We start from the raw sequence: 25,918 nt of genomic DNA on the forward strand, positions 1-25,918 counted from the left end.
TCAGTGGTTCCGCTACCTGCCTCACAGGCGCAAGGACCTGAGTTCGATCCCTGGTACCAAAAAACAAAACAAAACAAAACAGAGTGGGCGCCTCGGCTTTCGAGAGCTCACAGGTACCCCCATCCTTCACAATGGGGTGGAGAGAAAGGAGAGGTCTCCCTCACCCCGCCCTCCTCTCTCCCGCCAGAAACTCAAAAGGAGCGATGCAGCGTGTAACTGATACAAAGGTAAGATTTTATTACTAAATACTATGAGTATACAAAATGTATAACTGATTAACAGCTAAAAAAAATAGTCCAAGAGATGTGAAATACACACTTTTTGAAATGATAAAAATGTATCCATGAAAAATACAAAATGTTGCATATATATATACAATATATACTTATATAATATATAACATAAAATTGTAAATAAGAAATGTGTACAACAGTGAGTGGCAAGGTGATAGTTTTCTAGGGAGGTCACTTTGTTCCAGTCAGCTCTGTTATTTACATCTTGCACTGAAGAAGTCAATGAACACAATATTGTTTCCACTACAGTGTCTTTCAAAAGTCCTTCGCTGACCAAAGGGTGAGAAATCCTTGGTCTGAGGGGTGGAGGAATCCAGAATGGAGGAGGGAGCAGAGTTGAGCTGGCGGGCTTCACCTCCCAGGCAGCCTACAGGGCACGTGAGGAGGAGTCAGACAGTGGGTTCCATGGCAAAAGGCACTGCCTTAGATGGGCGGTGCTGGCCAGAAGCTCCAGGACTGGATTCAAGCACAGATGGGGCTCAGACCAGGGGACCTCCAAGGTTGCTTCCTGGCCCTGACATCTGTGAGTCCCCTGGAGGAAGCATTCAAGTAACAGCGCTGAGGCACATGGACAGGCTGCGTGTGGCGAGGCTGCTTCCCCGCAGGCTCCAGGCCTAAGCTTCCCCCAGGCTCTGAGGTATGGAGCGCAGGCCTCACAGCTCCTTCAGGATGATCTGAATCTTGCCGTCCAGCTCCCCCATGTCCAGCAGGAAGGCCACGTGGTTGCTGTAATGCTGGATGATGTTGTTGTCCATGTTGACCAAGATTCTGGAAGAGAGGAGTTATGGTTGGAATGAGGCAGGGCCCCTGTTTCCTGGTGCTTGTTGTGACCAGGAGGATGCCAACACTGCAGCCCTGAGAGCAGCACAGAATTCCCTGTGTCACCAGGTGCAGGCTCGGGAGGTGCGGCAGTTTGGGTTCAACAGGAGTCTATGATGTGACACCCAGTGGTGCCTGCCTGGGCCAGAGGGTGCCACGCCCACCCCTCTCAGTTCCATCCCGACAGGGCTGAGGGGCTTGGCCTCTTCTCCCCACACTCTAGGTAAGGACCTGGCTAACCTGAGACAGAAAGAACCTTCATGGGTGGGCCCCCTGCAGGGTCAAAGCCAGAGTATATCCCAAAGGGCACTCCTCCAGGAGCTGCCACCCTGACCAAGGACCTGCCAAGAGGTGACCTGAGATGATCACATCAGCTGTCCCTTGCCCCTTCCCTGCTAAGCTGTGGAGCACCTCATGGAGTTGGGTACATCTACCCATCCCTCACCCACTCACCCATCTATTCACCTACTCACTATCTACCCATCCTCCCTCTACCCACCCATCATCCATCCCGAGCATTTGCTGAGGCTTTTTCATCTGCAGTCTTGCTCCAAAACAAGGTCACAAGGAGAAGAATTAGGCCTAGGCCTTGCCCTCTGGGGGACAGACTCTCACTCAGATTGGGGGAAGGAATCCTTACAACTATGTTACTCCAGTTTGTAGATAGGAAAACAGGTTCAAAGAAGTAAGGGTCACATAGTTCATCTCAGCAAGACTGAGAGTTGAATCTAGACTTTTGTTTCTTTCCACTGTATCATTTTTTTTAACAGGAGGAGGAAGAAGAGGAAAGGGGAGGGGGAGGAGGAGCTATTGCCCTGTACATACAAATTGGGAGGCAGGAAATAATGAAAGGCAAAATACAGGATTAGGGGAAACATTCAGACAAGGATGAGATGACTTTAAGTGGGTCACAGATAGGCACCTGCTTTCATGAGGCTCCAACAAGAGAGAGCTCTGGGGACAGCCGTGAGCCTGAAGCCCACAGTCTATGTCCAGCTGTCTCTGCTCCTTTCAGGAAGAAGGTGCAGCTCAGGTCCCCAGAGGCCCAGGCACCGACTGCTAGTGTTAATTGCAGGATCCCCTTTCCTGGGTCCTGTTTGGCATTCCTAGACTTCACAGAGGGACCTTTGTCTGGGGGTTGGAGGCTGGGAACAGGCAGAGGAGGCCAGAGTTGGACAGAGGGGTGGGCACTTTTGTCAATGTCAGGGTGCTTTTGTTTGTTTCCTCTGGTGGCATTTATTGGCCTCTTCCAGGTGCCAGGCACTGGGTAGGTGCCCTACATGCAGTGACTTGGAGCCTGACTCCTCCCACCCCCAGCAGGGCTTCCCAGGGCCCAGAGCGCCAGCCCTTGGGAACGAGACCCTCCCTCAGAAGCCAATGACAGCTGGGCCCTGCACATACGTGCCTGTCAGGAACTGCTGTCACTGAATGTAGGCCTCTTGTCACTTTCTAGTTTCTAGCTGTCTTCTGCCCTGGGCAGCATTAAACCTCTGGCCAGCTGCCAGCAGAAACAATGTCTTTATTAATCTTTGAAGCACTCAGTGGTGCTTGTAAAGCTGATGGTATCTGCCTTTGTCCAGAGGACTTGCGGGAAGGCTTTGGGAAAATAAACTAGGCCTTGGATTAAAATTTCCTGTTCTTAGATGAGGACAAATGATGAAGCAGCAGACTTGCCTGGCCTCCCCTCTCCCAAGAGGTTTTTGGGGAATATTCTCATTCAGACATTTTGGACCATCCTGGGGTTGGGGTTTCCAGGACTGTGGGGTGTGGGGTATGCAGTGCCTCTGCAGGGCTGCTAAGTGATGCCATAGGCTAGTGGTGGTGAACCTATGGCATGATTGCCTCAGCGGGCTATTTGTATCATTGAAAGTTATAAAAGGTTCACCATCACTCCCCTAGGCCATGGGACTGGGCAAATAGACAGGCCTACCTGGCCCTAGCCTTTATTTGCATATTGTTTAGTGATTAGAGGAATAAGCAGGAGGCAAGGAAAAATAGCAGGTGTATGCATAGGCTTTAGGCATGTGGGATTCCTTCTGCCATTACTAACTCAGGACCTCTGACTCCTCTGGAGCTGTTTCCTCATCTGTAGACATAGATAATCCCACCAGGCTCAAAGGGTCAGTGAGCTGATGGAGGTGTTGTTTAGTCGAGCGCCTGGCATGTAGGAAGTGCCCCACCAGCTGCTTGAGGGGGTGTAAAGGCATCTTTGTGGGTACCCTTGGCTCCCCTATCATACATAAAGCACCTCCTGGACCCTCAGCCAGGCCTGGGGTGGGATCTGTGAGGCTGGAGCCAGGGGACATGAACGTGGCACTGAAGGGGAAGTAGGGAGGGCTAGGCGAGTCTGGGCAAAGCAGAGCAGTGAGGTGGATTCAGCTACAGAGTCTGTGTGAAGCTCAGTTTGAAACTGAAACTTGGAAACACGCATGTGCGTGCACACTCATATAACCACTCATATAACCCAAACAAAACGGGCCCTCTCCCAGGGCTGCAGGGAGAGACACCTTCCCCCACCTCAAGCTTCTCTAGGAGGCTGGGTGGGAGCCACAGAGGAGAGAGGAGCCTGGGCCCTGGGCCCAGTTAGATGTGGCCTTAGCTGGGGAGGACACCACCTCACTTTGCAAAGCCTTCTACAAAGGAAGCTCAAGGAGAGCAGCGTGGTGGGGCCTGAGCCCCTTCCCAGGCTGTTGGTCAGTGCAGCTGGAGTAAGACTGTCTGGAGCAGGACTTGGCTCTGAGCTGGGTGGAGGGTGAGGTATTTCCCAGGGTCCTGGTCCTGGGTCCTCTGGGCTGGGAATGGCAGTGACAAAACCTTACTGCCAGGGTCCCATGCTGGGCTGGGAAGGTGACCTTGTCAGGAACGGCTACAGAGGCCCAGATAATGATCCTGGCTCTGACCAGGGGACTGAAGCCTGGGAAGACAGTCACCACGTGCCTCTCCTCCCAGCCAAGGGGTCTCCTGGGCAGACAGGAAAGGATGCTGGCCAGGCACTGTGCAGGGCCCGGAGGGCAGAGCCTTACCTTCGCCTGTGCAGTCCAGCCGGGAGGTGGAGAGATCTGTGGGGCACCCCTGATGGCACTCTTCACATGACTCCCACTCACAACTCTTGCTCCTTCCTACCCTGACTTCTCTGGCCCTTCTTGTGTCTGTGACTTTGTTTCCCTGCTCCTGCCTGCAATCACTGGTTAGCACCTCTGAGCCTCAGTTTCCCTATCTGTAACAAGTGGGTGACAAGATGCCTGAGCCTAACAACCGACAGACACACAGTAGGTAGTCAAGTAAATGGTGTTCACTGTAATCATCATTATAATCAAACGACTTGGTTATCCCATGGCCTTGGAACTTGAACTTGGGTCTTCGGATACATGACCCTGTACTCCCCTCTCCACCCATGAGGTCACATCTACAGATCCTTCCACCTCTGTCCCACTCCTGTCCTTCCCAATAGCGATGTGTCTGGTCTCTGCAGGTGGAGGTGACTGGTGACCTTGGCCTGATGCCTCCACCCCAACTCCACATCCGCTCAACCCCTTGAGGAAGGCCAAGTACAACCCTGCTCAGCACTGAGCAGCCAGCAGATGAGAGGGCTGAATGGAGCACTTACCCCCGCTTACACTTCTTGTAGACTTTGTAGATGTTTTCTTCAGGGAGCCCGTACTTCTCAGAGATCTAAAAGAGAACAGTAGGGCATTCAGTGTCTGTTGACAAACTGGAGCACTTCCTGATTATAGAAGTTGTGTGTGTTGTGTGTGTGTGTGTGTGTGTGTGGTTATATACGTGAAGTTAATAACTATCTGTCTATCAGTAGAGAGATATAAAGAAGAAAATTACAGTCACCCACACTCCCATTTCTCTGAGATGAAGACCATTAATATCTAGGTGTATGCCTTCCCATCTGTTGGCCAAGTATATAGATATTTTTGTATTCCACATAGGTAGTTTTACATCACTTTTAAAGCATCATCATATGATAAACCTTCCTGTATCACAGCAAACACTTGGCAAATAGCATTTTTAGTGGCTGTAAAATCTCCTCATGAGCATCTACCCCTTCCCTTAACTCCTGCCTGGTGTCATTTGGCTTGTCAAATGTTTAGGGCCACCATCCACCAGCTGGCAACCTTGTGCAAACTCCTTGTGGAGAGAGCTAGTACCCACCTTCCCAAAGACCTGTGGGAAGCATTAAATGCACGGATCCCATATGTTACCTAGGACAGCTCCCAACACTCAGGAAGCCTCCCTCAGGGGTCACTGTCATTATTATGGAAGCCGAGTGATGGCCGCTCCTGGTCCTGCTGTGAGGGGTAACCCACATTTCTCCTTCAGCTGGGGTCTACTGACTCCAGGTAATGCTGTGCTTGCTGAGCTCTAACAACCATCAGACAGGAAAGTTCTTAAGACTCTCAGTTTTACCTGTGATGTAGCTAGACGCTACCAAGGAGAAGATCTCAAATCAATCTAAGGAAGAATTTAGAACCTTTCTAAACATAGGGTGAATAAATTACACAAAGACAGCATGGGCTGTCCCAGAAGATAGTGAGCTCTCTGTGCCCGGAAGTATACAACTCAACAGCGGACACAACTCAGAAGAGCTGTGGGAAGAGAATGCAAGCTCCAGATGGGAGCCTGACCCTTTCAGCTACTACCCAACCCCAAGATTCTGAGTCTGTATTCAAGTGACATTAATGGCCTTTTGTGAGCCCAACTTCCCGGGGCTGATGCCAAGCAGGATGACAGTATGGGAAGAGAACAGGGCAGCACAGAGTAGGGACAGCGTGGGCTGGAATCATGGTCTGTCGCTCCCAGCCTAGTCCCTTGACCTCTTGGGGCTGGACATGAGGAGGAAGGAACAGTGTCCACTTTTCAGGCTTATCAGACAAGGGGGCCAGCCAGCAAGGGCAGTGGGCCTGACAAAACACCGGCCACACAGTGGGCCTCCGATGAAGGCAGCTGAGGTACCTGCTCCACGGGAGACCTGAGAGCCATCTGCCTTTTCTGAGGGGTTCAGCCTTAACACCAGTGTGGGGTGAGCCGGCTGTGGGGCTGCTCACGGCCTGGCTGCTCCAGCCCTCTGGCGCCGGGGGCCAGGGAAGGTCTCCTTGCCCAGACACCGGCCCAGCCTGAACCCCTGCCATGGACCGCAGAGAAGGAATGGGGCCCCCAGGAGAGAAAAAAGAGTGTCTCTGGGCCTGGCCTTTTTGGGTTTCACTCCCATTAAAACAGAAACAGGTTTGCAAAGCCAACAAAAGCCCTGACCTGTCAGACAGCAGCCATCAGATTAAGGAGGATTTATGGTGTATGTGACTCGAAGGGTGGAGCCAGGGTTCTTGCTGGGAGATAACATCGCAGGCAACACCCCCTCCAGCAGGGCTCCTGGCCCCCCAGTGGGCGGGACCGGCAGGCTACCAGAAAGCCCAGGTTCCGGCTGTTCCTTCCTAGACCTTCCTGTGGGAAATGAGAGACGTGGGGCCCAGGCCCTCTTACCGCATTTCTCAGCCCCTTCAGGTCCGGGGTCTTCAGCATGAGGGCGTCAAACACCTCCTCACTCTCCCTCCGGACGTATAACAGAACTGAAAACCAACAGGGTGGCTTTTAGGGGTGCAGGGAAAACCTTGAGGCCAAGAGAATGTCAGAGGAAGGGGAATCTAAACCATCTTATTTTAGGTGGATTTCTGCTGAGGCGCTCCCCCAGCTGGGAAGCACTCCGCCTGTTTCCAGGCCTGTTTCCACACACAGCACATCCATAGAGTGTCCTGATTTGGGCAGGTGTGAATTCCTGTCTGCCACCTGCCAGCCAACCAGTAGCCTTGAAGAAGCGATGGTAACACCACTCAGATTCATTTTATTTGGTATGCAAAACGGGGGCCTACACACTACTTCAGAGTGGTTATGGGAAATGCTGATGGTATTTGGAGACACCAAGGGCACTTGTAAGCTGGTTTGGGGCTGCTGGAAGGTTTTGATCAAGTACAGTTGCTGGTGTTTTCTTCCTGCTGGTCAGAGGTTTGGGGCCTTGTCACTACGCCTCTCAAGAAGCCACAGATTTACCATCAGGTGCATCAGCACACGCCTGTAATCCCAGCACTCAGGAGCCTGAGGCAAGAGGATCTCTGTGAGTTCAAGGTCAGCCTGAACTATGTAGTGAGACTCTGATTTAAAAAGAAAACAAAACAAAAAATGCAGCCACAGATTTAGATTTAGAGGGTCAAAATTAGAAAACTAGGTTCTGAAACCCCATCCTTCTCCTCCCCCTGTCAGGGAGAGGCAGGGGCCTTGGCCAGCACAGTGGGCCTGTTGCCTGAGCCAGCTGCCCTGGGACACAGTGTCCCTACAAGGTCAGAGCAGGCAGACGCCTCTGGCCCTACAGGGCCCTCTGTACCCACCCCAAGTCTCGGCTCAAACCCACTCCAAGGGGCAAGCAGCAGCCCCTCCTGCCTCCCAGGAGACTGGTGGCTCTGAGGGCACACGGGAAAGTGGACACTACCTCTCTGAAGATCATCTTCCTTGGCCTGTTTGGAGGGCAGTGGCTCAAACTCCTCAGTGAAGGGCGAGCAAGTGCGCTTCAGGGGCAGCCTGTGAGGGTGGCAGGGAGGGCTGGTGAGGACCCTGCTGAGCTTCCAGGGCCCCTGGAGGTGGGGAAGGCCACAGGATGGGAGGCACAAGGCAATCGAACTGTGGGGGAAGAAGCAGGTCTAGGGCTGCACAGCCTGAGTTCAAACCCCAGCCCTGCTGTGCACTGGGCATGTGCCCTGGACTGAGTTCCTTTGCCTCAGGTGACCCCATCTATAAAGCAGGTGATCCAAAAAGTACAAATAAGCCCGCAGGAAGCAGTCATGAGGCTGCAGGATGTAATGACACAGCATGTGGCCTCCATCAAAACAGACTTTGATCACCATCAACATTGATCCTTTCTAAAGAATCAGGTAGGGTGTGAATTGCCAGGAGGAGGGAGGATTGTGGGATTTGGAGTAAGACAGGCCCCCTAACAGCTATGTGATCCCTGCCCTGAGCCAGCTTCCTCACCTACTGCAGAGAGCAGTGATTCCTGATGGCCTAACTCAGAGGTGGCAAACCTATGGCACGTGTGCTGAGGCAGGCTGTTTATGTCACTGAGCACTCTAAAAGGTTCGCCATCACTGACCTAACTCATGGGCTGTCGCAGGTGGTGAGTGGCACAGTTTGGGGTGAAAGCACTGTAGAAAAAGTGCATCTAAAATGCTCAAGTGCTGACAGAGGCCAGCGCCGGGGCGGGGGCTCCTGCAGTGGGCGTGTTAAGGGAAAGGGCTGGGGCTCTACCCCCAACTGCCCCAGCACAGCACCCCTCCATGTTCTCCTGGCCGGTACTCCCCCCACCCCACTGTCCCCAGAGGCTTTTTCTTTCCCTTTTTACAAGCAGGTGTCTCACCAAAGATTCGCCAACTTTTCACATAAAACAAACCCATAAAAACCCAGGCAGTTTCAGTGAGGAAGCATAACCAAAGCGTGGGGGTTGGGGCAGAGCCTGTGGCCTCTTCTTCAGGCTGCTGGCCCTGGTTGGGGTAGCAGAGGAAAGGCAGGCTGGAGACAGGGTGAGGGTATGGGTACAGTGGGGAGCCCTTGGCTGTTTCTCTGGTACCTGTTGGAGCTGCTGTGTCCTGCCGAGGGCACTGCCTGCAATGAAAAGACATTTCCATGTTGGGGGCTTTCTGGGGGGACATGCTGTGGGGCAGGGGGTGCCATTTCAATGCCTTCTGCTCGCTCAGACGAGTTCTCTAAGTGGGCTAGGTAAAGGAATCACCCAGCTGGAGAAGCTGTGTCAGCACTGTGGGCAGAGCAGGGGACCCACCCAGCCAGGAGTGGTGCCTGGTCCTACACCTGGCACTGGGCAGTGGGAGCTGAGGCAGCAGCAGGGGGAGATGGAAGCCTTTTTGATACCAGTGTGCCTGGCTACTCCTAGAGAGGCTGGTGGATAGAGAAGGGGCTCCCGAGCGTGCCAGAGGCCACATCAGTACTGGTGGCCCTTTGCACTCCATAATCCTCCTCGTCCTCAGCCAACACACCAAACACATCTTGCGCACCGAGGCCTGTTTCTGCACATGTTCCACTGCCTCAGTGGGTGGAAGGAAGTGCTGAGACTGACACAGAGGCAGATAGAGCCAGGCTCTGGGCCCTCAAATCACTGTCGTGTGCCCCTGACTAGAAATGGGGATGAGCAGGGTCTCCCCAAAGGACTGCGCCTAGGAGTGAGATGATACAGCCCAGCACTCAGCTCAGCCTGATCCTGGCTTGGCAGGTGCTTAGTAGCAGCCCCACTGGCTCAACAGATGGCACAGCTAGTGGTTATGGATATGAAAGGGGTTCAGATATTAGAAACCTCCTCTGTGTGTACTCCAAGCATGAGTATTTTGATGGTACAAAGTGTGTTTCTTCACTAACATTCTGGTTTTTTTTTTCCGATACTGGGGATCAAACTCAGGACCTTGCACTTCCAGGCAGATGCAGCACCACTGAGCTAAATCCCCAGCCCATACATTCTATTCTTCAATACAACAGGTCACTGGATTCACAAGGGTGCAGAGACATTTGCTTTGTGTGTGTGTGTGTGTGTGTGTGTGTGTGTGTGTGTGTGTATGGTGCTAGGGATTGAACTCAGGGCCTTGTACATGCCAGGCAAGTATTTTACCGCTGAGGTACACCCCCAGCCCCAGACATTTCCTTTCCCCTGGGATTCAATACAGATAGTTTGATCTTGACTTTTTAAATGGCAGGCCCTAGAAACATCCCAATGGGCCGGTTCTGACAAGCTGCAGTCGCTCCCCACCTCCCTGGCTTGGTCTGTAGGAAGGCAGAGGCTGGAACCCTCTCAAATGCCCTCACCCTTACCCCTCCAGGGCGCTGCAGGCTGGAGAAGTGCACATTGGGGATGAAGAGCACAGGTGGGGTCTCCAGGTCAGCCTCAGGCCGCAGGTAGGTGGTCTCATTGCCCCGGAAACCCGACAGCAGGCAGCCCTTGAGGCCTGATGGAAAAGGAAGCCACTGAGCCCTGAGTTTCTCCGCTCAGGTCCCAGCCACCCACTCCGTCTCCATCTCCCTCCCCACACCCCAGCCCAGCTGGTCCCTGGCCCATGTCCACTGACCACTGTTGCTGGAGTCCGGACACTTGACCTTCCGCCGGAACTGCTTCCGTTCATCATCCCGCATCTTCCTCTCAGCTCCCTGTGAGGAAAAGGGGAAGTCACCCAGGGTTCCAGAGGAGTTGGCTACTTTCACAATGACTGCTTTGCATCTTAACTATGGGCCAGGCTTCCAGTTCTGGTTTTTTCCCACAGGGAGGCCAGGAAACGGGAAGATCCCAGCTTGTGGTCCAGCTCAGCCCAGCCTGGCGCTGCCTGCCTGAGGTCAGCATAGGCCATGAGAGACCGAGAGAAGGAGAGGCTTAGAAAGACAGAGAGATGGGCGGGAGGTGGGGGGGGGGGTGGAGAAGGAGAGAGAAACTGAGAGAGATGGGCAGAAGAAAGAGAAAATTGAGAAAGACTGACAGAGAAAAAGAGAGATGGAGCAAGACTTATAGAGATCCAGAAACATATCTGCTGAGAGAAGAGATCCAGAAATGCAGAGACAGGAAGATGTGCAGAGAGACAGTGATTAGCATGAAGACAGAGACACCAGACCGGAGATGGATGCAGAGTAGGGCCTGAGGATAGCGACAGGGGCCCCAAGGGTCCAGTGGAGGGTCTGCCCACCTTGTCACAGAAAATCTTGATCTGGCAGACAGCACGGTGCACCAGGTGCTCAGTGCCTGAGCCACAGTCATAGGTGTCAATCTGCAGGTTCAGGGGGACACCCTTCACCCCCTTCTGTGAGGAGAAGTCTGTGCTCAGGCAGTTGACACCAATGAACACCTGGGGGCAGAGCAGGGTGCTGGGTAAGTTAATCAAGCCTTCTGTATACCCAGCGAGTACCTGTAAGACTCACAGGGCCCCCGGAAGCAAACATCACCACCCCTCTTTTATAGACTGGAAACTGATGCTCAGTGGGCAACTTTCACAAGGTGACACAGGTGGCATGTGGTGGGGCTGGGTCTGCCCCAGCTCAAAGTACAGGCCTTCTGCCACTGGGCCCCTACTAGCTCACCAAGGGCAGCCCACCAGGGGAGGGCCACTAAGGGACTGCAAATCCAGAGTGATGTCTTTCTGCAATGCAGAGTGAGCCAAGGACACCACTTTCCTGCTGGCCCAGGGCACAAAGGTGAGACACAACCATGCCACTCCTAACCCCCAGCTCTGGCATCCTGGGCTGCCAGTGAGGGATTCATTCTTCTCATTTGGTCCCAGCCCCCACCATCCTGCAGCCATGGAAGCGCTGAGCAGGGTCACGGGTTGCTGACCTTCCCCAGGAGTCAGGGAAATGATGTGGGGTCCCCCAGACCTGTGGTGGGAAGCTCTGTGTGGATGAACTCTCATGGAGCCTCCATTTCCTTATCTACAAAATGGGGATAATTAAACCTGTCCTATGTGGCTGTGAGAGAGGGTGGTGACTGTCTGATATGCTGTGATGTTGTAAGAGAGGTTGTAAGATGGGTCCCTTTTTAACCCACAGCCTGGGCCAGTCTCAGCTGAGTGAGCCCTGGCGGCTATACCTGCCAACCCCTGTTCTCGGGAACATTTCCCTTGGCAATGACTCTGACTTGAACAGCGGGGTGGGGAGCCTGACAGACCCCTTCTTGGCGGGCTGTGGAGCCAGGCCCTAGGTACATGCCAGGCATTCTTCCTCCTCATCCCCCACCAGCCCGCCCCTGAGAGACCAAGCCTGGGGCCTGAGAGGCTGTGAGAAAATCCCCACCGAAACCCACCTCTCCCTTCCCACGAAACTTTCCCACCTCTCAGAGCTGCAGGCTGGACTCCTCCTCCAGCCCACTCTGTGTGAATAACAACAGCCCCTGCCTTTGGGCCTCCCTTTGTGTGCCCCAACTCCTTCCCTCATCTTCTGCAGGCAATCCCTATCTCCAGCCTGCCTAGGCCAGAGACACCTTTGAGGCGAGCTGTACCCACCCCTAGTGGGTGATGCAAGTGTGGTCCAGGGAGGGAAAGGGTAGATCCAAGGCCACTCAGCCCCTGACTCCAGGACAGACCAGCACCCTTTGCACCAGGCCAGCTCTCCGAGCAGAACCAGGACGAAGTGAGGCCCATGAGCACCTGGCAGGCTGGTGGCTGGGGTCGGGCTTGAGGCCGGAAGAATGGTAATGGGGTAAACGCTGGCATGGGAAAACCACCAGCTGCTTTGCCTCCCTGGCCTCCCCACTCGGCCCCGCTGTGGAACCCTCACCACAGCCCTGGTGGGCAGGTTATCTATGGGCTCCATCTTGCAGCCTCAAGTAGTAGGGACTGAATTTGAATGCTCGGCTTCCAGGCTACTAAGCACTTCTCCTGGTACAGTCTGCACTGGCCCAGAAATCACCAAGCCCTCATCCTAGCCGCCACCCAGCACTGACTGACCTTGGCTTCCTCACTGATGTTCCACACGAAGGACAGCGCATTATAGGCCACCTCCTCGATGTGCTGCACTGTGTTGAAGTTCTCTTTGCAGTCAGCTGCAATCACAGGGGACAGAGAGTCAGGAGGGAAGGGCCCTGGGTGACATGGGGGGAGGGGGCATTAGGAACTATGCACCCTCTTAGCAGGGTGTGCATCCTGCCTCCTAGCAATAGTGCCTCAGGTCAGAAGGAAAAGGGACATTGTAGCCTGAGTTACTTGAGGAGAGAGGGCCTGCAGAAGAGCATTTGCCCAAAGCCCCTGAGGAACCCTAGCTCTGCTAACAAGGCCAGGGCCCCATCACTCTAGGAGGAGGTTGTACTTCCCATGGGGACTGTGATGTTGAAGATCTCTCAGATATAGCAGCAATAGTGGTACAGTAATAATAGCAGTATTATGGTAGTAACAACAGCAGTTAAACTGGTTATGTTAGCAACTACCATTTATTGAACACTTATGTAAAGGCAAGCCCTCAGTTAATCCTTACGACTCTGCTATGAGTATTCAGTCTGTATATGAGAACCATGAAGCTCAGAGAAGTTTGGTTATTTGCCCAAGGTCATAGCTAATAAAAGGCAGAGTGGGGCCTGGCGCTCAGATGTGCCTCCTCCTGACCCCATCCCTAACCACTCTACTGTCCAGCCTCTCAGATGAGTCACCCAATAGTCCCCTATTTGTGTCCTGTTTTCCAGGCCAAAGTCAGCACTGTGGGCAGCCTGAGCAGCTGGCCTGGTGCCATGTGACAGAACAAACTGAGATCAGGGTGGGGAGGTGACCTGGGTCACACAGCCAGGAGGAGGGGTCTGGAGCCAGAGCCTGCAGACTCAGAGGTGAGCTGTGCCCCCAACTGTTTCAGAGTGGGCCAGACCCAGGTGGCACACATGGGGGCTTCCCTTTTCCTCCCTGCTGACAGGGTCAGAGGGTCCCAGCCCCAAGGCGGATGTGACTGTGCCCAGCGTCTCTCAGCCTCACTCCCGTGGGGACAAACAGGCCAGTGCTCAGGTCTCTTGCCAAAGCAACACAGAAGAGCAGCGGTTGCTTCCCGTCAGCAGATGAAAACCCCTGTGCCCACCGGGTTTGACCTGGAGCTAGAGGTCAGGGTCAGGGAAGGGGCGGCAGGAGCAGGAGGGTCGGGCTCACCCACGTCGATGACCCGCTGCTTGGCGGTGGGCTGCCGGGAGTGCCAGTGCTTCCAGAACCGCAGCTGCTCCACCGGCCCCTTCTCGTTGTCGAAGACGATCATCACCACACTCTGCAAGCAAAGCGGCCATGTCACTCCCACCAGGGAGGCCAAGGGCCCTTGCCTCAGTCTCCCCCAGCCCAGGGCAATGGGCAGTTACCCAGCAGCCTCTGCCTAGGGCCCTGGACGCCTACCGGCAGGCACCTTACCCCCTCCCAAACCTCCCCAGGCCACTCTGGGGGACACGCACCTTGACTTTGTTGGAGGACAGGGAAAGACCTTTGGAACTTGCTGGGGTCCGCAGGGTAACCGGGTAGAACTGGCCCTTGTTGAGGTAGGCCATGGGCGACTCCCCCGACTTGATGTGGATGGCTTTGGGGGAGCCCAGAGTGTACTCGAAGTCACTGTGGGGGAGAGGACAGTGAGCCTGGCTCCAGGCAGAGGCACCCCAGGGGCAGGGGACAGGACGCCCGAGGGCCTGGCATGGGCTCAAAGTGTGACCTTCTAGCTCACTTTACTCTCCTGGGCCATATTGTTGCAGGTTCTATTTAATGGCTCTGCTGAGCCTCAGTCCTGCTTATAAGGAGGCCCAGTGAAAATCAGAACCCCAAGAGGTGACAGAGTCACAGGGACAACTAAGCTCAGCTGTCTAACAGGGTGCTAAGCACTGAGCTCCCTGTCGCAGGCCAGGAAAAGGATGTGGAAATCCTCTCCCCTTCCCTCTGCCTTTACTCCTCTCTTTCACTCATGGACTATGCAGGCTATGTCCTGGGGGCAGTGGGAAGTGCTGTCTGTAGCCCCCACCCACTGCTGAGGTGATCAAGGGTCCAGAGGGCCAAGTTACCTCTTGAGGCTAGGATAGTCCTCTAGACATGGGGGCTCCGGGGATGTTTTCAGGATATCTGGGAAGAGCAGCGACTGCAGAGAAACACAACCGCAAGAGATTAAAGCACCATTTCAGGCTGTAGGAGCCACAGCCCAGGGTTATAAATACAGCTATTCAGGTTGTGGAGTGAACAACTTGGACAGTAGTACATGGGAATCCTGCTTCAGCTCTAGAGTTCTTTCTCCCATGGATTCCACGCTGAGCTTACTAATCTTTTCTCTTTCTGCACATACTCACACATTACCAGGGATGCTGTGAGGGTGTGGGAATGGGCCCTCACCTCCTGTGGGTCATCTTTGAAGGTACTGTCTGGCTGCCAGCGCTGCGTGGGTGGCACCCCATGAATGTTCTCAAATAAGGAGCTGAGGGAGCCATTATCATATATGTCGCTTGTGGGCAATAGGTAGCTGTCCACGGAGCTGGCTTCCAGCTTGCTGGGGCCCAGCGGGAGCGGAGCAGCCTTGGCAGGGGCAGACACAGTCCCCTCCAGGCTCATCAGGTTGTTCTTCTTGAGCACATCGGGGTATTCCTGCGTTGCAGACACGTTCTCGGTCAGGAATTTCATGAGGTGTGTGGGGCTTTCGAGGGGTGTGAGATCCGTCTCATACTCCATGCCGTGGTAGAACCTGGGGAGGGCAGAGCAACCCCAATGCTGATGCCTCTGGTCCCGTGTGTGTGGTCGAAGGCCCGTTTGTCCCAGGGCGAGAGGCAGAAGGCATGGGAAGCAAGCCCTGTGCAGGCTCAGGGTTGGGGAAATGTCTGTTTCATCCACTACCAGTCTTGTTAATTAAAGAGACTGACAGTTTAATCTTTATGTCTTAGCCAGAGTCAAACGTCCCTGTGACAAAATAGACAAAATATCCCCACTTCAGACCAATGGTGCTGAGTCAGCCCGAGCGGCGTGTACAGGAGGGGCTGTGTGTCTATGAGTACAGTAATCTATGTTTAGAGAAAAGTCTAGAGGATGCACCCCACACTGCAGGGGGCAGGAATAGAGGATTGCAGAATGATTTTACTCTTTATATATTGCTACAGAACCTGAATCTCTTGCAAAAAGCAGACATTGCATTTGCAATCAGAGTATCACTTGTAAACTCATTTTGAGAAAGGCCTCTGTGCACCCAAACCCACTGTCTCAGCAGTGCCAGGGAGTGGCCCTGAGCAGCCATAGGCTCACTACGGGGCATGGGAGGGTGAAGCAGTGCCTGCCTCAGCAGCCTGGGTCTTCTGGGCAGGGACAGGCCCTGCACAGCCTTGCCTGGGAGGCCGGAAAAAGAAAGCAAAGAGAGGGGGCCAAGGTCCCTCTGACCATAAGCGTAGCCTGGGGTGCACTCCACCAGGAAGGGGACATGGGCAGCCCAAGGCACTAATGCCAAGCAGAGGCCCAGGAAGCCTGGAGAGAGGAAGTCCAGGAACTCAGCTGTCCCCTCCACCACGGACAGGCCAGCTATCCCTCCCCACAAGGCTGCAGGGAGGAGGGTTTTGGAGCTGGGACAGAAGCTCCAAAAAAGCTCCAGGGCTTTTCCACTACTACGGCTTTGAAGTTTGTTTTCAGTAAATGGCAACCCACAGGGCCTGGAGGCATCTGGTGTGCATGTGTGTGTGTGTGTGTGTGTGTGTGTGTGTGTGTGTGTGTTGGCTCTTCTGCCTTCACCAGCCCCTTCAGATGTATTTTGAAATATCTTGTACAGTTGTACTGGTATGGAGACAGATCTAATCTGGGTTGGATTATATTAATTCTTTTCTTCTGATTTTAAAAGAAATTAAAACACCTCCACCCTGAGTCCCTACAGGTCCTGCGGGCCCCCAGGCAGGGCTTCTGTGCCTGATGGGCAGCTCAGCCTGTGTGTGAGGAGGGAGTGGGGGTGTGGGGTGAGGGGTGCACAGGGACGCCTCAGCAAGCCTCACCTCTTTCCTTGGTCGTTCCGGCCCCCAGTGCTGGAGGACAGTATCCGCTTCTCCTTGGGGCCCTGAGAGGGAGGAAGGAAGGATTCTTGTGTTGTTCTTGGCTAAGACCTGGCTGTTAGGAGCCACTCCCCTTCCTGGGGCCATGGCCAGGCACTGGGACACTGAGAGAAAACCTGAGTCCTTCAGGTTGGCAGGAACTGTGGCCGCCATTGAGTCTGAGCCCCAGCTCAGGGTGCAGGGAGAAGTACCCCAGGTCAGGCAGGGCTGACTTGAGTCTTAGCTTTACTGCTTAAAAGTGCTGGGTGACTTTGGGTAAATGAATACACCTGTCTAAAACTCAGTGTCTTCATATGTCAAGTGGGGAATTATAAAGATTTACTAATAAAAGTAACACTTGCTTTTTGGTACCGGGGATCAAACTCAGGTCCTTGCGCTTGCACAGCAGGCAACGAAACCACTGAGCTAGGGCTCCCGGGGGGACCTAACACTTGCTTTTTAAAAATAGAGTACTTCCTATGCAGCAGACCTTATATTAAATGCTATTCTCTAACTGAACCTTCACTACCACTCTAGATATCTAGGAATGTAGAAGAGGACACTAAGGGCTAGAGAGACTCCACCAGAATTTTGGAGTATGGATTCTGAATCCAGACTTCTTAAATTCAATCCCTAGATCCACATACTGGCTGTACAGCTTTGAGCAAGGTGCTCATACTAACCTCAGGGTTGTTGTGACTGCTTAGAACAGCACCCCACATGTGGAGAGCATGGCCATATAAATGTGTCCTCTCACACTTATAATGTCATCTCTTAATTCATTCTAATTCATTCGTTCTAATTCATTTGTTCCTAAGGTCTAGAAGGCCGGTACCAAGACTCCAACCCTGTCTGATGGCTCCCAAGCCCAGGCTGTTACACCCAGGGGAGAGTATGAGACATTCAGTGAATCAGTAAGTGGTCACATTTGGCATTGTATCACCCAGAGCCGCACTGACAGTTTGTAGCATGACAAGGTCTCAAATCCCAAGCTGGCAATTTGGCCCTGTGGTCAGACCCAGTCCTCACTGCCTGCAGGGCTGCTCTAAACCCAGGCCAGCTCTCACCAAGACACCATATCTCACAAAAACCAAAACAAGCATCCCTTTCAGAGCCTGGCCCCACCATTCTGGCCCTGGGAATAGCCTCTTGCCCAAGACAGATAATGCTGTATTTTATTTTGTGGTCTAGCTTCAACCTATAAATCCCAGCTGGGCTTCAAACCCAGATAGAAAGTTATGGCTCCCATCATGTCCCTGTGCTGAGCAGCCATTCACATTCTTTTTCCGCTAGCCTGGGCTGGATGCTATCAGGATGCTCCCAGTCTGCTGGGGGAGAAAAGGGAGGGAAAACACACCAGCCCAAGGTGAGAACAAAGCCAGCGAGATGGGCAGGGACCTTCTGTCTGGGACCATCTGCCCCACCCTCCCTTGGCCTCTAAATTCAGGCAGAGAACTTGGCTTCCAGAGGGTGAATAAAATACTTCTTGAGCCAGTAAAGTTGAGGACTTATATATAAGGTGGCTTTAAATCTGCAACTTCAGGGCAGTTAATCTCAACAATTGGCTATACATGCACCTTATCCTCAAATCCAGAAAAGTCTCCTGGACCAATCTCTCAGGCCAGGGACAACACGTAAGTTTGCTGTCTTGTCTTAATTCAGACGGGTGGGTAGGGCTGCCTGGAGTCCTGAGTTGACAAAGATCCTGCAACCTCATATACCCTCAGTGAGAATGCAGGCTGTAATCCATTAGTAATGTCTGGCAGCAACACTGGATGTGGTAGAGGTGTCACGTATTTCATATTTATGATAGATTTAAATAGTTAGAGAACAATGAAAGGCAGCATGGTGGCAGGGGCAGGATACTCATGAGAGAAGAGGTAATATGGCAGAGTGGAGTCCAAGGAAGGAAAAGGAATGGGTTAAAGAGCAGAAGGTATGTTCTAGGTCTGGGGCAGGAACAGCTAGGTGGGGATGGGCAGGAAGATGTCATAATCCATGAGATGGAGAATGGAAGTTGGGGTGTTGCTGTGATACAGTGTACCTGGCCAAGGCAAGGGCTGAGCCAAGCATTCATCCACTCAACCCATATTTGTTGGGCCCTGGGTGGCAGATTATGTGGGCTGCTGAAGACTAGCAATGATCACAGTGTGTTCTTGCCCTCCGGGACCTCAGTCTTGTGTGGGAGATGGAGATATAAATGAGCACACAGCTCTTCCTTATAGGAAGAGGCAAAGAGGATGCTGGTATGGCTGAGGGAGCCCAGAGGAGGAACAGAATGGGAAATCCAAGAAAGCCTTCTCTCCCCTATCAAAGAATGAAGTGACGTCTAGGCTGAAATTCAAACTGAGAGTGGGCTGAATCAGGAAAAAGGAGGAGAGGGTCAGGAACAGGAAATAGCCAATACAAAGGAGTGAGGGGCTAGCAGGGGGGATCACAGTGGGCTGCTAGTCATGGGGCCTGAAAGCAAGACACACATTCGGTCAGAAGCGGACATGCACAGGAGTGGCGAGTGTACCATGTAGTAATCGTAGAGGAAGCTCAGAGCTGCAACGCTGTCGTCGTCCCCATTGACTCTCATCATGGCCTTCGTAGCAGCTGTCAAGGGGTTTTCCAGGTATGTCTTCCAGGCCTCATCCTCGTTAGCATAGGGGAACTTCTGGAAATTGACTGGGTCATTCTTTAGCAGCCGCACAGACCTGAAACTGAAGGCAAGTAGAGGGTCAGAGTTAGGCTGTCCCTGAATGGCAGCCTCAGGCCGATGCCCAGTTGTCAGCCTTAGGAACTGGGAGCTGCTTCCTCTGTCACCATTAAGAACGGAGGGACAGCGGAATGGACATGAGCACTGGAGCTAGATCAGTAACAATGCTGCCATGTAGAAGCTGCGGGCCTGGGCCTCAGTACCCTCACCTACCACCCAAGGACCTTACAGTCAACCCTGCAAGCCACAGAGAGGAGGCAATAAAACGCTTCCACCATGGACACCTACTCAAGGGGGATTTGTGTGCTAGGATAGGAAATGACAAGGGCATGCTGCAAAAAGTGTAGTTTCCAGGTAACCCAGCATTTGCTCTCAGAAGCACTTGTCCTCAAGACCATGAAAGGCACAAGAGGCTGCAGAACATTGTGATCAGAAAGAAAACGTGGCAAGTGACAGAGAGTGCCAGGGCCAGGAAGCCCTCAGGCAGAGCTTGGTCTTGGAAAGTGGCATTTCAGATCAACATTTATTGTAGGGTCCCAGAGCAGTGCCTCAGATGCCAGGAACCAGAGTTGAGTGCTGCAGGGCACACAGAAATTGGCAGAACCTGGGCACTGTGCCAAGATGCCTGGACAAACCCAAGCCATTGTAACTCAAGAGACAAGCCCCATGGGCTCAAAGGAAAGGGGTCAGGAAAGGCTTTTTGGAGGAGACAGACATTTTTGTTGAGGACACCCAGCACTGTGGACTATCTCACTCAGGAGTGGTGGGAGAAGGGAGCAGAAATGGGAATAAAATGTAGAACAGTGATGTTGATAAAAAATAATATCTACTCTTTGGTGAGCATTGGCCATGTTTTGGGCAGTGGGCTAAGCACTCTTCACAAACTATCATCAAACTTAATTCTCACAACAACCCTGATAAGGCAGGCACTATTATTAAATCTCTATTTTACAGTGGAGGAATTGACACTCAGGACAGTTCAAAGGGAGCTTTCTCAGGGCCCACTAAGGGAGTGGCTTGGAGGGGCGGTGGAAGGGGCTGCTATACAGGATCATGCTCTTAGACTTCTGCTTTGTGGGATGGAGACAGCAACCCAGTTGGTGGGCTTGTTAACACCCAGATTGCTGGGCCCAGTCTGGAGTCCCTGATGCCCTCAGTCAGGTAGCTGCGAATTTGCATTCCTAAAAGTTTCCCTGGTGCTGCTGCTGCTGCTGCTGGTAACCTGAAGCCTACTCTTTGAGAATCCCTGGTAAGGCACCCAAGCTCTGTCTTAAGCTTGCTCATTTTAGGCCCGAGTGTGTGGAGGAAGCAGTAGGGGACAGGACGGGCTTTCCAGATTTAGGGGAGAGAGCCCCAGAGATGAAGTGGATGCTCTCTAGTCTGCTGGTGCCCAAGGCCACACTTTCTATATCTACATGGGCCTGACTGACTCACCTATGTTGAGGACACAAACAATGCCAGCTGCCATTTACCATAACACACATGAATACTGTCCATGCATTAGCTCTGCTCCAAGGTAAGGTCATTCGCTTCAACTCACAGATGAAGAAACCTGAGACTTGGAGGGGAGCGGTAAGTAATGCTGGTATCATCCCACCGGAAGATGATATGAACAGGATTTAAATGGGTTTGGCCAGCACCAAAGCCACGTAATGCACTAGTGGTGGGAATCTAGGTGCCGTGGCAGATGAGTGGGTGAGTTAAGGACCTCATGAGACATGTCACAGGAAGTGCCCACCTGTTGCCCAGTGGCTCAAACCTACATTCTCTGAGTCAGAGTGGAAATAGCAGCCCAGGGCAGACCCGGGCAGATGAAGGGTGGTATGGGGGACAATGCAGCTCTTCCAGGGGCATCACCCAGGGCAGTGTTTCCCATGTCACTAGGTTCCAGGATGCAGGGTCTTAGGCTCTGAGAAGGAGGCAAAAGGAGCTGTCACATAGGAAAGAAAAATGACAGAATGCTTCCTGCTCCAGGGGTGTGAAAGGGAGGCACACCTCGAGTTTCTGCTAGTATAAATCAAGGAACCTCAAGCCAGAAGGTGAGAAGAGGCCCCTCCTAGCTTCCTTCTGGGCCTGGGTCAGAGGAACTTACTGAACAAGCCCAGGGTAGCTGTCCCTACCTCCTATTCCATCCCAGGTTGAAGAGAACTCCCAAACTAAGGAGGTTCAGGACAAACAAGAGAAAGGCCTGATGGGCCCTACCTCTCCTCCCACCCCAGCTGGTCATCACCACTGTTTGTCATCTGTAACTACCTCTAAGAAAAGTACCTGCCAGGGAAAACTATGAGGATTAAGCGTATCAGCACTTGAGCAATGCTTAGAACTGTGCCTGGCACATGTGTTCTTAATACATCATGCAAGCCACGACTGCACTCGAGGCTTAGAGCTAGACATTGAGAGGTTCCAAAATGTTGTGAGATATGGCCATCCAGGTCTCCAGGGGGAGATCTGGGCCTTTGGTCCCAATGTGCTGACAGATGGAGAGACCATTGTCAGCTTTGAGGAGCTATATTTTACCCTTTTTATAAAAAGACATTTTAGAAGACAGCAATAAAGTCATGGCCAAAACAAAAGAACATACAATGTCTTCTGTTTACCTAGGGACCCTCCCTGTCTACAAGGGTCTCTGGTCCAGCCTGTTGGGATCCCAAAGTCTGATTCTTTGATAAACAGCAGCTGCTTTACCTTAAGCATTTTCTTTAGTAGACACGATGCCAACTGTTTTTGTGTGACGTCTCAACTGTCACACAACAGCCTGTAGAAATAGGTTTTATCAGTCGCTTTTATAGAAGGGGAAATTGAGACTGAAACAAGGTACTCAAGGTCACTCAGTCGGTAAGTGATGGAGGTGTAACTTGGATTTGGACCTGTGTGGGACTCTGAGATGCATCTCCTGAGCTAGTCCTTTTCTAGACACCTTTCCTATTCTGGAAACTTCCCTCCTTTGGAATACACTGAACTATTTCTCTGTTGCAAAGCAGAATGGAATTTCTCACCCACACAAGGCAGAAGACACTAAGTAGGAAGGCAAGACAATAACTAGAAAAGCTTTTGGCCAAAACTGGGAAGTTTTAGGGTCCTGGTCTCCATGCCTGCTCATACCACCAGTCAATCTCATGTTCTAAGACTACACATTCAGCCTCCAGAAAGTCTCGATTATGGATAAAATTAGCATTGGACTGTGTGTCAAATCCTGAAATCCAAGAACTTTTGCTTCTCTGCTCTCTTAAAGGTTAGGTGGGAGGTTGAGGACTTAGTGGATGAGACAGAGAAAAAAGTCCCAGGAGCTGATACAGGATGAATGTGAAATGAGTTATAAGAAGGAGGTAGGTTTATTTATGAGTGATGGGCCCGGACAAATGGGAAACTAGGAGATTCCTGTCTATAAGGCTCCTCTAGAGCCTATACAAAGTATCTGTGGGTACACCTGTCCACGATGGAACTCCTGAGCTATGAGGGGATGAAAGGGTAATTGGAAGGTCACAGAGGGTGAGGACTTGGCCTTGGGTAACCTTTTTGACTTCAGACCTCTCCCAAGGCACAGCATAGCAGAGCCTGATGGACCATGGGAGGAAGTAGCACCAAGGTCACAGCCCATGAATTTCTTAACTGTATCCTGGAGTAGCCCCTTAGTCCTTCTAGGCCTAAGTCCTCATTTGTTAAATGGGTTTACTGAAGTCAAGGACTCTTCTAGGCACAAGGAAATCAGCCAAGAACAAGACTGATAAGGCCCTGCTCCCAAGGAACTTACCGTCTAATTGGGAAAGTCAGACCATAAACAAGTAGGTAAATGAGTTAATTTTAGTTAGTGATAAATGCTGTGAAGAAAATTAAAACACGGTAATGTAATGAAGAGTCACCGGGGTGGTTACTTTACAGTAGAGTTAATCTCTGGTTGTTAGGAGAATTAAGAGCATTAACATAAGAAATTCGTTTAAGCCTAAAGCTTGCCAGAGAATAATTTCAGTAAATAATAGCTATCGTCACCATCATCACCCTAGAACCCTAGAATGAGAGTTAAGGGGAGACTATCTCTAAGGTTCTTAAATTATCACTGCTCCCTCCAAGTCTCCTGTCTGTGATCCAGGTTCTATGTCAAAAACAAAAGAGGCAGAGTAATAACCCCTTGCCTCGACTGTCATGAGATTCGTTATCTCATAGAGCCTGCCAACATACATGGTATGTTATTATTCCTACTTTATAGACCCAGAAATAGACAACAGAGACATTAGGTGACCTGGGATCTGGCCTGGGAACTCCACAACCAGTCACTTTTCCAGAGTGGGACATAGAAGAAAGAAACAACATATATTCATGGCATCCATCCTTCATTTTACCAAATAACCACTGGACAGCTAGATCCTGTCCTAGTTTCCCCTGTCCTAGATTGTCCCTGGTGTCATGGAGGATATATTTTGGTGGCAGCAAGACAGACACGACTACAAAAACAGCTAATAGCAGAGAGGTTAAGAAAGCTATGGAGGAAAAGAAGCCAAAGGGCTTCTTACCTGGCTAAACCTGGGGAATGACACCTGTGTGTGAGGGTGGGAAGGTTAAGGAGAAGGGTAAGTGGAGATGGGTGGGGAGACCTTGGACCATCCAGATGAAAGTAAAGCCTGGTGAAGCTCCCAAAGCCCATCTTCCTACTGTGGCCAGATATGAGCCACGTGCTTTGCATACGTTTCACTGCCCAAGGAAGGCTAGCACACTGAGGAAACCCAGTTGAGATGTGATAATTCCTCACATTTGCATGGTGTATTATATTTTTCAGCATGCCTCTCATGTATCTGTCATACTTGAGATCCTACAATCCCCCTGAAAGGTAGGGAGGGAAGGTATGACTGTCCCCATTTGATAACAGGAAAAACAGCCACTGGTGTGCCTAAGGCCACCTAGCTGGCACCTTGAGGCATCAGGCCTAGAACTGAGGTCCCCATGTCCCAGAGTCAAGAACTCTCACAAAGCTGCCTCCTGGCCTGGCTTCTCCTCCATGGGGGAGAGAGCTGGAATTAAGACCAAGAGAAAGGAGCTCAGCTGCCACCCCGCACTTGCTGAGGGCTCCTCTCACTAGTCCCCAGAGATGCAGGTGGGACTTCCCTCTCCCAGCAGCTCACTCTGGGCCCATACAAGGGGTATGGTGCCGACTGCTCCATGTGCAGTCAGCCTCTTGGCCTCCTGATCCTGACGTGCATCATTCCAGGCACCAGGATGGAGGAGCCTGAGAGTGGTGAGGTGGGGTTTCAGCCCAACAAGTCCCTTTGACATGCAGCGCTTTCTGGCTGAGCTGCCTAAAACTACCAGTAAGACTAAGTAGATGCTGTTTCAGCCATTAGTTGGGGTCTTTTGGCTCATTTCCTTCTGTTAGAATCTAACAATTTAGGGTACACATGAGACTTTGGAAATATAGTGCCAGAGAGGAGGTATGCTTACCTCAGGACACACAGCATACCAGCAGAACTGGGACTCATCTCCTAGCAACCCATCCGATGCTAAGTTCCACCACTGCCCTGGGTCACAGGTAGCTCAGTAATACAGACAAGGAAAAGTAGAGACTCTCACTCAATTTTGCAGAAGGGGTGAGAAAAAATGTGCCACCAAAGGAAGCAGCCTCAAGCCCCACCTATGGAGATCTGGTGAGCTGGATCCCAGCCTTAAGAGGAAGAGTTGCAGGGGCCACCTGATCTGGGTGTTGACACCGAAACACCCAGTCAGTGACTTGCCAAACCCTGCCCTGAGCCTCCCAGCCTCATCAGCAGTGATCAATCAAACTCACTAATCGCCCACAGGGAGGCCCTTCCTCAACTGCTCATGGAGGAATCACTTTGTTCAGCTAGTCCCATGCAAGGTGTTCCTTGGGGATGACAGGGATGCCCCAGGGTTCTTTCATCTGCCAGTGGCCCATCTGGTTCTCCAGATCCAAGGGTTGTGAAATGAACCTTGTCACATGGGCTGGGTTTAGGGGCCTCCCTGGAGAAATGATGGTGCATAGCATAAGGCGCTGTAGTGACTCCAGTTTGAATGAAGTGCTATGAAACACATGGTTCCACAGGGAGTGTGCTCAAGAGCTACACAGACCTGGGTTCCGCTCCCAGCTCAGTTACTTATAAACTGTGTGACTTTAGGAAAGTAACTTCACATGTCTGTGCCTCAGTTTTCTTACCTATAAAATGTGGAGAGATGAGAGTACTAATCTCACAGAATTATTAAAATAGCTAATGTTCATTAAGTGATTACCAAGTACCAGGTGCTGGGTAAACAATTTCTAGTCATTGTCTCTTTAACCCTTGCAGCAACTTTGTGAACTGTTCCTGTTGGAAGATGTAATGAGATAATGCAGTAAAGTGATCACCACAGTGCCAGCACATAATAGTGGGAACTATTATTAGTATCACTGTATTTTCTGCAGTAGCTCCAACAAAATCCAGAATTCACAGCTTTACTTTCTCCCACCTGTAAAATGGGACATCTCTTCCTAGCCAGTAAGCAACAGCCTTGATGCTTGGAGATTTCAAGATAATAGGGCAAAGTATCATCCACTTCCTCATCAGAATCCAGGTGGGCAAGCTGAGGGCACTGGGGCTC

At 51.9% G+C, this 25,918-nt stretch overlaps 1 protein-coding gene across 1 annotated transcript in view; it reads right to left on the reverse strand.

Moving 5' to 3' along the window:
* Positions 1-214: 214 nt before the first annotated feature.
* Positions 215-25,918, reverse strand: part of Grhl3 (grainyhead like transcription factor 3) — a 30,554-nt gene continuing 4,850 nt past the window's right edge. The window contains exons 2-16 of the mRNA XM_004850591.3: positions 19,154-19,340; positions 16,600-16,661; positions 14,972-15,317; positions 14,650-14,723; positions 14,056-14,209; positions 13,766-13,877; positions 12,590-12,684; positions 10,838-10,996; positions 10,232-10,310; positions 9,978-10,111; positions 8,731-8,765; positions 7,600-7,688; positions 6,600-6,685; positions 4,720-4,784; positions 215-1,061 (exon numbers count right to left, since the gene is read on the reverse strand). Coding sequence (XP_004850648.1) covers positions 947-1,061; positions 4,720-4,784; positions 6,600-6,685; positions 7,600-7,688; positions 8,731-8,765; positions 9,978-10,111; positions 10,232-10,310; positions 10,838-10,996; positions 12,590-12,684; positions 13,766-13,877; positions 14,056-14,209; positions 14,650-14,723; positions 14,972-15,317; positions 16,600-16,661; positions 19,154-19,340 — 1,792 coding nt within the window. The 3' untranslated portion in view covers positions 215-946. The remainder of the gene's footprint in view (positions 1,062-4,719; positions 4,785-6,599; positions 6,686-7,599; positions 7,689-8,730; positions 8,766-9,977; positions 10,112-10,231; positions 10,311-10,837; positions 10,997-12,589; positions 12,685-13,765; positions 13,878-14,055; positions 14,210-14,649; positions 14,724-14,971; positions 15,318-16,599; positions 16,662-19,153; positions 19,341-25,918) is intronic.

This window comes from Heterocephalus glaber, unplaced genomic scaffold (genome assembly GCF_053883595.1).
Source record: "Heterocephalus glaber isolate CG9 unplaced genomic scaffold, H.glaber_assembly_v1.0 deba00001452, whole genome shotgun sequence".
NCBI lineage: Eukaryota > Metazoa > Chordata > Mammalia > Rodentia > Bathyergidae > Heterocephalus > Heterocephalus glaber.